Raw genomic sequence first — 12,264 nt, 5'->3', positions numbered from 1 at the left:
ATTAAACTTGCTCCGATTGAAAGTTGATGGTTGACTGTTCCGATTGGTCTAATGCAACCTTGACTTTCATTTTCGTCTGCTAGGCGAGCACGTGGCTTCGTTTGACAGTTTGTACTATCTTTGTTTCGATAGGTGGCGACCCTGCTTGTTCCACTGTCGACTATTCTCTCAACAGTTGGATTTCCGTCGAAGATGGCAGTATCCACAGACAATAACGTTATCGTTACGAAATGATGTTTATTATGGAATCGTGATCGTGTTTCTGATAGACATAAGAAGTCTCTCGAAGTCAGTGTGTGTTCGTTAATGTGATAATTTATCGATCGAATCTTTATGGATATCCGTGATTTGTTACGATATATTTTTGGCATATCTTATTTGTTACAACTGTGTTGTAACCTTCCCACGTGCGCGTTCTAATTACATTCGATTTCTTCCTTTCCAACAAATAAATCGTTGACACGATGGCAGATACATTGCACAAAGATAGATACGAAATCTGTGAGTGGAATCATAATTTATATCTTTAGTTTTATCAATTTGTGCTTTACCACATTATCTTGCTTTCATTTGATATTATCTGATATTATGCGTTATTGTTTAATGGTTTTAACGTATTATTTTCTGTTTTAAACGTTTCCTTATTCTAAAATGTAAGCGATTTGTTCCATATTGAAATGTAATATTGCAAATTATATTTGATGTATTTTATGGAAACAGCAAATTTAGCAATGCGCAGTGGAGGTAATATAGGAGGAGATAGCGATATGAAGCTGGAACCATCTAGTCCTACAGAAAAATATACTTTTTCCCGTTGCAGTAGTACCGGGTCAGTGAATACACCATCCTCATCTGCTCATAATACAGGTAACGAAGTAAAATAATTTGTGAGAATAAACTATTTAAAATATAGCAATAATTTACAAGTAAATTTAATGAAATTAATTGCAGAAGATGAAGATAGTGATAATAAAAATTCAACCATAAGTTACAAAGAACGCAGGAGAGAGGCTCATACACAGGCAGAACAGAAAAGGAGAGATGCTATCAAGAAGGGATATGATTCTCTTCAAGATTTGGTTCCTACTTGCCAACATACTGATTCTTCGGGTTATAAACTTTCCAAGGCTACCGTACTTCAAAAATCCATTGATTATATACAATTCTTGTTGCAACAAAAGAAAAAGCAGGAAGAAGAACGTAATGCACTGAGAAAAGAAGTTGTTGCCTTACGTATCATGCAAGCTAATTATGAGCAGATTGTGAAAGCGCACCAGACCCAACCAGGTCATGCAGAAATGCGAGTATCCGATGAAACCAAATTCCAAGTGGTAAGATTAAACTATACAATTTAATCATTCCATAAAATTAAGTTTTGAACTATTTTATCTTGAGAATACTCCACTATTTATTGTTATAGTTTCAGGCAATCATGGATCGTTTGTTTCAAACATTCAATAATATTTCAGTAGCAAATTTTGCAGAATTATCTGGATGCGTATTCAGTTGGTTAGAGGAACATTGTAAACCTCAGGTAAGTAAGTTATTTCTCAAATTATCATCTTTCTGGTAATAAACATACACCATTTAATAAACATAATTCAAATATTTCAGACTTTGCGCGAAGTAGTACTATCCGTACTCCAACAACTTAATAGCCAAATCAGCTAGTCGAATATATTATTAGACCATTTGTGGTTGCACAATATTTCAAACCTAAAACATTTTCGCGGGTACTTAGACCAATTATTAAGTAGAGTTACCAGAAAGGATGGGAGTATGTGTGTTGTTATACGCAATGCGGGTAGCATAATGATTGTGCGAGAAATACAAATAGAAATTTATTTTATATATTAATATTATAGATGTAGACACAGCCATATAATATGGCATGCCGTTTGTTGGTGACCAAACTATGTTAAATATTTTTAACAGAGATTTTTTATTACATGATGTTTGCTGCATATATATAATACACAATGTATGTATATACATATATAAATGTATTTGAATATGTACATAGTACATTAATCTGCAACATAGAATAGTTTGAAATAAAAATGAAATTATGTTCGTTTATACGTCGTATTTACAATCATTAATGAAAAACGTGAACGACATATTCTTTAAATGCTCCTATTTTCTGTTTGATTAGTTTTCTCCTAAGATTATCGATTTACGTTCAAGAAGTTAATCCTTGATATAAATTTCATATCGCGTATAGTTTCTTTTGATTAAACTTTCTCAGATTCAGTAGGCATACTTTCTCCTTGCGTAATATCGTTTAATAGCATTGCCTCCAATCTGGGTCTGTTAGGATCATCAGGTTCATGGTGAGGGCTCTGGGCACGTCTCCTTTTTGATCTGTCCTCTGGTCTACAGCAGAGATCTCGGAAGATACACGCGTAGCAGGCTAGCAATGCGCTCATCATCATTAAACCGCCAATTGCAAGAATCACCACTAAGAATATCGAAATTTCGTCCCCCATGTTATATATCGGATAGTGTTTTGTTAGCTAATGTTTACACCATCTGCAACAGAAATTTATTCAAATCAAATTTTCATTAGAAAATATTATACATTATTTTTTAATTTCTAAGGGCAATTGTCACAACACAATCTTCAATGTTGTACTATCTAACTTTTAATATGAATACATGTAACTCGTGACCTGATTTTCAATTCTTACGAATAAATCACCAGGGTTGGTCTGAAGAATTTAAATAATTTTCAGTGAAAATGAATTCGTAGGACGTTTGAATACATCACGATTTTTCTATAGGTAGCACGTGAGCAGAATAGTCATTCTTCACCACTGTTCTATTCGATGTTCAATTCTTTGATATTGAATAGTTGAGTCCAGAGCGTAGTCTATTAAAAAGAAAAGAAAAGAAATGATGCAATTAGCAACAAAATATTAAATCGTCAATCGTAATTGCTTATCCTATTCTTTATTTGTCTTTTTAGAAAAAGGAAAAGATTTGTATACATACATCGGACATTTATATATTATATATAAAACAGACGAAAAAATGTTCTCATATGGAAATCTGTCTTCTTCTTAAAAAAAGGAGATTCCTGGGTACGAAACAAGAGGATCAATCCATGCTTCATATAATCCAATTTATTCCTGGATAGTCACGTACGTGCGAAAAATCGTTGAGCGGATTACTCCCGTATGAGTGTTCCATATTGAGCTTAATTTAGAGGATGAAAAATCTCATACGGGCTGCGTATGTTTCTTATGAAACAATATCTTGTCTCTTATTGGCAGTATGATCGGTGAAAAACGATCGGAATATGTATACCTCTGAAGAAGCTTCCGTTGCAATTTCTCATTCTCGTCTTCGGAGAGGCAGCGATTTTATGATGAAACTCTTGCTTCGACTCAATAAAATCCTTATGATCACATTCGTTTTACAAGAACCTAACGAAGCGAGAGATCGTGCGATAAAAATCTGTCAAATATCGTTAATTCTAAAACATTTTCTGTTACAATCGGTTCTGCTATCGAAGTTTTGTCGTGCTGGCCGTATTAACGTTTTATGACGGATGAATAAATAATCATTGCAATTTGCGGATCTCCTTGCAGAAATATGTGTTTAATCTTCGCTCCAATAGATGCAGAAAACTTAAGAAAGACAGAATTCCTTGGGGAAGATATAATTTTAACTCGAGTATCATATCTGTAATCTTTTCTTCTTTGTAAGAAAAAGCAGCGAATTACATCGGGCAAGTTCGTATTTACCTGCTATCAGCCTAGAAATAATCACGTACACGTGTTGTAATTTTCTTTTTGCTACGAGAAAGTTTTTAATGTATTGTACGTGTACTTCCCTTTTTTCTTTTACTGTTCTTCTGGTCTAAACGAAAGTTCTTTTTTTTTTTTTTTAAGTAAAGATTTCGTTTACATTATTCCATAAACGAATTCTAGCAAGTAATATAACTTTCAGGGAGGAGGGTGCATTCGTTGTTTAGAAAATGAACTTGACGTTACGTTAGTCATACACTTTCTCATGCGTGTTACTTCAAAGTTTAGAACGAAGGAAGACTCGGTCGGATGCTCAAAGTTTCCGTGCCCTTTTATTCGCTTTACCTTCATGTTTTACAAAATCTCTTAATTTAATATCAAAGAAAAGTCTGTCGCTGAAACTTCGTACAAACTCTACTGCATACATCTAACATAGTCCTTGGAATAACCGGGAAATCGTATGTTCTAAGATTCGCGGGAAAATGTATTATTTACTGAAATTCAATCTCATTAACTGGTTCGATTTAATTGGTAACATTTTTTAATTTGCAGTACGATTGGTTTTAAAGAAATGTTAGAGGATTTCTTAAATAATAGTAGAATAGTGGAATAACAGATAATACGTGTAATTATTCAAGCTATATAATTAATGATCTGACTTTTACCTAATTATAATAACACACTACGAGCGATAAGAAATTAGCATGTAATTAATATTATTTTCTATCAGATTATTTAACAGTCCAGAGTATTTTGACTAAATTATTATTCTATACAGCGGAAAATAATAATATCGTTGGCGTCTGGAATTGAAATTATTTCTCGAAATTGCCTAGAAATGTAATTTTCTCGTCGCGTCGGTCAACCCGTATACAGCAGGACCACTATTTTGCAATTTCTGCTACTGCGAGTATGTTTATGCAGACAATTAATCGATTACTGTGTATTCATCGAATAATCGACGTACAAGGGAGCATGCTGTCTGTGGCTAACGACTACACAGGTACAGAGCTGCAGTATAACTTCGGTCGTCGATAATAATTACCGTGATTTTCAATGCAGACCGGTCTGCCCCTATAGTATGATAATTATACGATAAAATATCCGACCCCATGTGTAATAACACATTTGGGCCCATTCAAATTCAGATCTTTTCATTATGACGTTAAAATGAATTATATAGAATCAAGGCGTTAATTAAGATCTTGTGAATAATTCTGTACCAACTTATCACTTATTTATCGTTGTTGTTTTTCGATAACACGAGATAGCAGCTCGTTAAAATAACAAGGACGCGTATGTACGTAATTTTACGTTTCCTATCTTCATCTTTGCTCTTTAAAATACATAACGTGTAATTCTAAATACACTTAAGATATTTCATTAATTTACTCTGTTCATCGAGATATCGATATGCATTGAAAAATTTAGCTAACTATTACGAAAGAAATTTTGATCATTGCGCGAATACTAGGTGACCTATATTTCACTTCCTTTCAGAATTATTATAACGAGTAGTATTTACAGAGTGAAAGTCGAAGACGCAAGGGAAGACACGAACGAGAACGTTTAAGCTTTTACAATGGTAACTATGATATTTAAAAAAACGAATGAAAATTCCGCATTAACCACCACCACACTCTACCTTATTTTCTTTTCGTTACTAATTTTTCAAATCAAGTTTACAAAGAGATCTTTCAACTTTAAACGCGTTTCAGCAAACACTTCTGCAAATTCTTAGAAGAGCGATAGGAGAATAACAGAATAAAACGGACCATTAATGTAACAATCGCTATGAAGATTAAATACGATACAGATGGAGAATGATTTAACTGGAATATAAATCACGTCGACCGGCAAATCTATTTCCGCTAATCCACTCTGTTTTTCTTCAACTAATATTGCCTCGTAAATCAAAGTTAATACCAAGCTTTCCTCCGATAAATTAAGACGAATTCCGCCTGTAGCTGATAACTTTCTCAATGTTGGAAAAGGATAAAAATAAGAAAATGTCACGCACATGAAATCCAATGGAAAGTTCGTAATTTCGCGTTAAAGGTACACTTCCGTCCAACTTGATCGATAAATTCAGACCAATTTTAAATTAATCTCATCCTCATCGCAGTAAGATTGACGATGAACGTCACGATGAACCTTATCGTTAAACGTTGCTTTAATTAATTAGAACGGATTACACTCGTAGTTTACGTCGTCGCGTTCAGATCGCAGTTAGGAAATTTAACTCGTGGAATTATTGTCATATCTCGTTAGAGACGCCGCCGCAGTTAGCAAAGGATTTACATCGTTCGTTTACCCGCACGAAATCCTTCGTTCGTGAAATTTCAAACCAAATGTCTGGGATATTAAATCCCAGAGTTGTTCTCTGTTGCGAGTTCAACTTGTTACGTGAATACGAAAGCTCGTATATACATTAGAATATATTATAATTATGTTGTATTATATTTTAATAAGTATATTATACGAAATATTTTGGAATTTCACTAGCAACCCTGCGAGATGTTACGAGACATCGATTATTTTTATGGTTATATCACAGTTTGAGACAGATTTGAAAATGTATATAGAAGCTGCAAAATATTTTGTGCGAATATATATTTCCCACAGATTACAAAAATATTTCAACAGTCGATTATTTGTTACATTAATAAGCCTCGATACATTTTCAAATTGATTTCAAAGTTCACCGATATGATCATCACAGTCGCGTTTCATTCTGATCCCAATGAAATTTCGAAATGTTTTATGGAACAAGGAAGTCGCTGCGTGAAAAATGCGAGAAGACAAAGACGGACAGTCGGTAATAGTTAACAATGTCGGCAAAGTTTAAACAAGGACGCGGCATGTTTCGTGCTTGATATCGTGCGGATTAAAAGCGAGGCAGAATGATACGAAGGAGGTGACAACACGATGTAATAACACGAAGAATGCATCATGTTAATGGAATAACGCGAGCAGATAAAATTTCTCGTCTCTCTGCGAACCTCTTATTTTGTCCGTGTTTTCACTGCGCTTCCGATCCTTGTCGCGTGTGAAATGTTTTCGCAGTTTAAATGGACGTTAAAAAGCTTCCATCGTTTTTCTTCTAGTTCCTCTTCAATAGACGGACACCACGCGTTTATTCCGCGCATTAAAATACCTTTCATCGGATTAGAAAACTGTTCTCCACTTTTCTGTTTCGCTTCTTCTCGATGGATCCTCTATGGGTTTGATCAATTCTCGGAAAAATTTAGTTCAGCGGTCTACTTCCTCCAGAATCGAATTACACGTTACCATTTTTCCACATGCATACCGCGCTTCGTTAAACTTCAGTGTTTATCATATCCACTACGTTTCTCTGTGTTGTTACACCTGTTCGAGTTTGTTTATATTTTTCGTTCTTTTTTTCTGGCAGGGAAAGAGATCGATTTTGTAACTTTCAGAGAATTTTTTGCGATTGTGTATTCCGTGTTGTGCGAATGTTATGTTGTATTTACGTGGATTTTATATTGTAAATAATTCTTGAACAGTTTAATGATCTTATCGCGTAGAATATCATTGGAAGAGTAATTTTAATAACTGGAAAGTACGAGGTATTCGTATCGATCCTATCGGTAATTAACATTTCGCTTGCTTATGAGCGTTCAATGAGAATTAATAATTCCTTACAATTTTGTTCGTTGATTTAAAATCTGACAGATAATAATACTACGATGGACGATTAAAATGAATCTGAGAAACTGTAAATCGCACGCGTGTGATGCGATATTCGCAGGAATGTTTATGCAATGATATTTCACGACATCGAAAATAAAATATATTCGTACGAGTATATATTTTACATGCGTACAAGCGTAGTAGCTGTTTGTCACGTTGTATTCTGAATTATTCTCCCGAACGATTAAACTATCGGTTAAACTATCCACCCTTTATGAACAGTTACTCCTATGTACGAGCCTATATAGCTGTAGCCTATATATTACTTAACAGCCCAGCATTTACCATTCTGACATGCAAACCAGCTTCTATAACTCTAGCCTTCAAACGCAACAATAGCATTGTACCGTTGAAAAATTGTTTGCCTCGATACCCTCTATTATTTCGCCTGTAACGAAATAATGGTTAGCTTTCGTTTCTTTTTCATTCTCGAAGCCACGATTAATTAAAGTTGCGAAATATTCGGACGGCTGGCGAGACGGCTCTAACGTATCTGATTGTATTATTTGTAATTTATTTCTATAAGATAATAAATGTTGGCGCGAGTTCGCGTCGCTTAATTTAAGAATATATTATAGCAGCGTAACGAGAATGCAAATATCGGCGATGTTTCAATTAAACTGACTGAAATGGGAGGGAAAATTTATAATCGGATTCGTAGTTTCGCTAACAAGTAGAAACGTATTGCAACAGGTCACAGTGTAATCACCTTGAAAAGGCCCTCGTTAAAATTGGAAACAAAAAGCACGATATATTCCCTGTATTCTACGATAACTTGAATTCGAATTCTCGTTAACGAGATTCGATGTTAACAACGCTATGTTGAATAAACAATTGTAATTTCACTTACGATTCCGTGGTTATCGTGATTGTTAATATAACAGTATAATTGGATTTTTCAGGCCATTTAATGAACGATTGTTCTTCCTTGTATTTTCAAGTACTTCTATTCGTGGAATTAACAGAATATAATGTTCGATGCTTATTTACGTTATTAAGGATTAGAATATCGTATATATTGTTTTCAGGGATACTAGTAATTATAGAGGCGATCAGTGTCACGTCCATCCCGCATTGAATTGTCTGAGTAAGAGACAGTTCTGTCAAGAACAATATTCTACGTAACGAGATCACGTGTATTTGCATTCTTTTGTATTCAGGCTGGCCAGATAAGGATCGTAATGAAATTCTTCCTTCTTTTTTCTTCCTTTGAAACTCGAGTCTCTCCTTGTCTTAACTCGCTTGTCGTTTCATGGACCGTGAATGCACAAAAATTGCATTTTATATCTATCGTTACATTTCAAACGCATATAAAGAAACTGGAGAAAAATTAGAAGATCGAATTGCTTTTTTACGCTTTTGGAAGCAGAAGATGATCAACAAAGGTCATCCTCTTTACGAATGTCCTTGAATTAATACCAATACTACTATTAAATGGAGGATATTTCGAGGAGCACGATTGATCCCTAAATAAAAGATCAATTGTTCGTTGAACTAAATTATAACCAGATTCGATTTTAAGGACGATATATTCAGTAAATAATCGCAGTTTCAATAATAATTCTGTTATTGTCGCGATCGTTCATATAGTAGAATGGTCCATAATTTCGTGCATTCTTGTAATATATTAATCGTGCTATCTTTTCGAATGGACAAAGTAATATGTCACTTTGTAGTCCTTAAAACAGCATTAATTAGGCAGTAGGAGCGGCAAAGAAAATTTCATAGTGTTTGAAGTTCGCTTCCATTAGCGACGCGAAGGTACAGGAATTTTCAATTTTTCCATAGTCCTTCCCAAACAAATAACGAGACAGAATACAATTAATCAATCAAATGAAATATGTAATATCAAAGAGTACAAATTGGAGGCTACAAAGTGTTACAAAATGGCACATTACACGCGTTGGTTCCAAAAATAGTACAGAGAAATATATTGAAAAGACGTATTAAAACTTCTAAGCCATCCAGTAGTATAACCAAATTTTTCCAACGACACGATCAGAACGAAAACTTAAAAAATCAAGATATGCAGGCGATAAAACATATACGTGATACAGCCTTACATCTCTCGAGACGAGAACGTATCTCGGGACGTACAGATTCTCCTATTCAAATGCTGATTTCCTCTATAATCATCTATTCCTCTGATGTTGCACGAAGCATATTTTTTAACATTCGTTCTCTTCTCGTTTTTCGTCTTCGGAAGCGGAAACTTCTCGATTCAGTCGCTCGAGCCGTAACGATGTAACTCATCTGAAAATTTTCCAGTGACGCGGATCAGCAATTTCCAGCGTATCAGTCGCGAGGCTAGCCGTTGACGAGAAGCGTCTTCTCCTTTGCAGACGACCCGAGTACGACCATTTGCATGTAAATTTCTCCCACGAACTGTCGAGTAAACTCACCGGCGAAATTGCGATACTCCGCCGCGTCATACAGCGAGAGAATTTCATTCAATTCGTTGAAATATAGCAGCGTTGAACGCTGCTAGAAGGATCTCGACAGTCTCTAGCCGCCCAATCTCGTTTTCATTCTTTTCACCAGTTAGTTGTTCTTGACGAGTATACTCGTCGTGAAAAATGTGACAATGTTTGCGTTACGACCAGCTCTGTCAGTAATAAAATTAAACGATACAACAGTGATTTTGTTACAACTTAATTCTTTTCAACATTTCGTTACAACAGTCACACGTGCTTTGTGCTTGACGAGTATACTCGTCGTCGCTTACTTTTTCCGAGACAGTTGTGGTACGAATTTACATACTTTTCAAAGAGATCGCAACAACTGGCTGGTCATTAATCGTTTCCCTTTTGATAGGTGTCCCGGTGTACCTCGAAGACGCTTCAGGTTTTAACGATGCTCCGTTTCGTTTTCGCGACACCGTTTCTAGTGTCGAGCAATATCGACGTTTGTCTGTTTCATTAATTACCATTTTGACTTTCTCAACTCTCGAAAAGGTATTATCAGGGCGGTCAACGAACTCGAATGCATTTTATCGAGCGTTGGTGTAGCTTCCTTTACGACCGTGTGGTGAGAAAATGTAATGAGCTTTTCGTAATTGTAAGAGAGTCGGTGTGTGCGAATTGGAAAATTGTTTGGAAATTTGTTCTTGGAGTAACTTGTTCGATAGATTTTATCAGGAACTGGCAGGTTTCCTAGAAGTATTTGCAGAGAGAAGTTGCAAATAGTTTGGCAATTTAGATTTTTCAAAGTCGAAGAAGAATTTTGATGTACATATTCATAAAATTGTTATTTTCGTTTAGAAAGTTTGCTCGTTTCCATCGAGTGACTCGTTCTCTAAATTTTACTGGAAGTCGCTGCTTTTTGGAAGAAAAGGGAAACGAAATGCTCGAAGATCGAAGATTCGTTTTGTCAAAAAGTAGCAAGAACTTAAGATCGATCGATCGTTATGTAACAATTGTACGTATGTAGCAAAGTAATTACATTTATTACGTCAACGCGTATTTAACAGGTAGTCAAGTTACCTGCCAACAGAAAATTACGTTTTATCGCGGAAATATTGATTTTAGACACCACTTTAATTAATCATATTTCACTCCTCTTAGCAACTATCCAGACTTTTTCAAGTTTCAACTAAACATTTACCCGTTAACGCTCCAGCACTCTAACTATAAATATATAACTGCGCACTGCTTTATATCCAACCAAAAATGCAAAAAAGAAGAAACAAAGAGAAAAGAAAGGAGCAAAGATGAATAATATCAAGATAAACCTTGTCTCAAGCTCTTTCAAGCACGTATAACAAAACAAATTTTGCCTAAACCAAATTAATTCCTTTCGAAATTCTGTTCAATCTTTTCGAAATTACTTGACTCACCCCCTGCTGCCCATAAAAAAATCCGACCAGTAACCAACACGTGACCAACAACGATCGTGAACAACCAACGCTACAACCGATATGCCGATACAACAAGTAGCTACTTGAAAATCGCTCGAGCTAAACGTATCCACTGGAATTTCTCTCCCTATCAACTGACCTGTTACTCCGACAGATTCTTCATTCGTTCGCGTCGCGAGTGCGTATTTGAAACTTTGACCGCACTTCTTTCTCACTTTTCATCGGCGAGAAAATTTCCATCGTCACGTGCGTCGAGTTAGGTCTCTTCATGTTGTCCGTGGTGGAAAGCTCGCAGCGTTTACGCAAAGTCTTACAAAGTATCTCGCGAAAACGGTTAGGGTGTCGAAGCCGGTGAAAGTTACTTTGGACGGTAAATCGTAGAAAAGTTTCGAGTCGTCGTCGTCGTCGAGTGTTTCGGACACTCTCGTTCTTGATTGGAAGCCGAGCGAGCGATGTTCACAGCACGAGAGTCGCGCGAGGACTGTCGGGCAGGACCGGTTTATCTTGCGCATCCTCACACTCACAGTTTCCGCCTCTGACACCCTCTGCGACCGTCTTCCTCCCTCAAGAGGGACACGCATAGCGATAGAATCTGAAACGATTCGTATATGCGACGTGCTCTGGTAAAAAGGGTTTAAGATGCGAATAAATCGATTTTGATTCCATCGTGTCTTTTTCTCTTTTACTGGTAAGGGTATGCTCTCTGTGCTAGCGAGACCAATCGCCATTTCCTCGAACAATTGTCATTCACTTTACAAGTCGCGCCCATCTTTCACCCGGCAGCACGATAATTACGATTGTTTAAATAAATGGTATTCGATATGTTCTACCTGGTAAACAACATTTAGTGGATTAAAATCTCGACCAGACTCGAACTCGTTGCAATTTCGATTTCACGCGCGTCTCGTCAGCGATTCGAGCGTCTTCCTGTTAAAATCCATC

General features: G+C 36.0%; 2 protein-coding genes across 4 annotated transcripts; one reads left to right on the top strand and one right to left on the bottom strand.

The window, feature by feature from the left end:
- The first annotated feature begins 146 nt into the window (after positions 1 to 146).
- On the top strand, positions 147 to 2,079 carry LOC117230434 (max-like protein X). Its single transcript, XM_033487883.1, has 5 exons — positions 147 to 501; positions 721 to 867; positions 952 to 1,331; positions 1,421 to 1,534; positions 1,615 to 2,079. Exons 1-5 carry the CDS (start codon positions 465 to 467, stop codon positions 1,669 to 1,671), a joined length of 735 nt encoding a protein of 244 aa, XP_033343774.1. The 5' UTR covers positions 147 to 464; the 3' UTR covers positions 1,672 to 2,079.
- LOC117230435 lies at positions 1,829 to 11,827 on the bottom strand. Of its 3 annotated transcripts, none has more exons than XM_033487884.1 (3): positions 11,462 to 11,827; positions 2,673 to 2,872; positions 1,829 to 2,532 (listed from the first exon to the last, which is right to left on the bottom strand). In XM_033487884.1, the coding sequence occupies exon 3, from the start codon at positions 2,487 to 2,489 to the stop codon at positions 2,235 to 2,237; it is 255 nt and encodes an 84-aa protein (XP_033343775.1). In that variant the 5' UTR covers positions 2,490 to 2,532; positions 2,673 to 2,872; positions 11,462 to 11,827; the 3' UTR covers positions 1,829 to 2,234. The 3 variants fall into 3 exon arrangements, with proteins under 3 accessions (XP_033343775.1, XP_033343777.1, XP_033343776.1); XM_033487886.1 differs by having other exon boundaries at positions 2,691 to 2,872; XM_033487885.1 differs by lacking the exon at positions 2,673 to 2,872.
- Positions 11,828 to 12,264: the final 437 nt, after the last annotated feature.

The sequence above is a fragment of the Bombus vosnesenskii genome, unplaced genomic scaffold (genome assembly GCF_011952255.1).
Source record: "Bombus vosnesenskii isolate JDL3184/JDL3185 unplaced genomic scaffold, Bvos_JDL3184-5_v1.1 scf7180000013267, whole genome shotgun sequence".
NCBI classification, from domain to species: Eukaryota; Metazoa; Arthropoda; class Insecta; order Hymenoptera; family Apidae; genus Bombus; species Bombus vosnesenskii.
The sequence above is the reverse complement of the archived record's forward strand: the minus strand, read 5'-3'. Positions and strand labels throughout refer to the sequence as shown.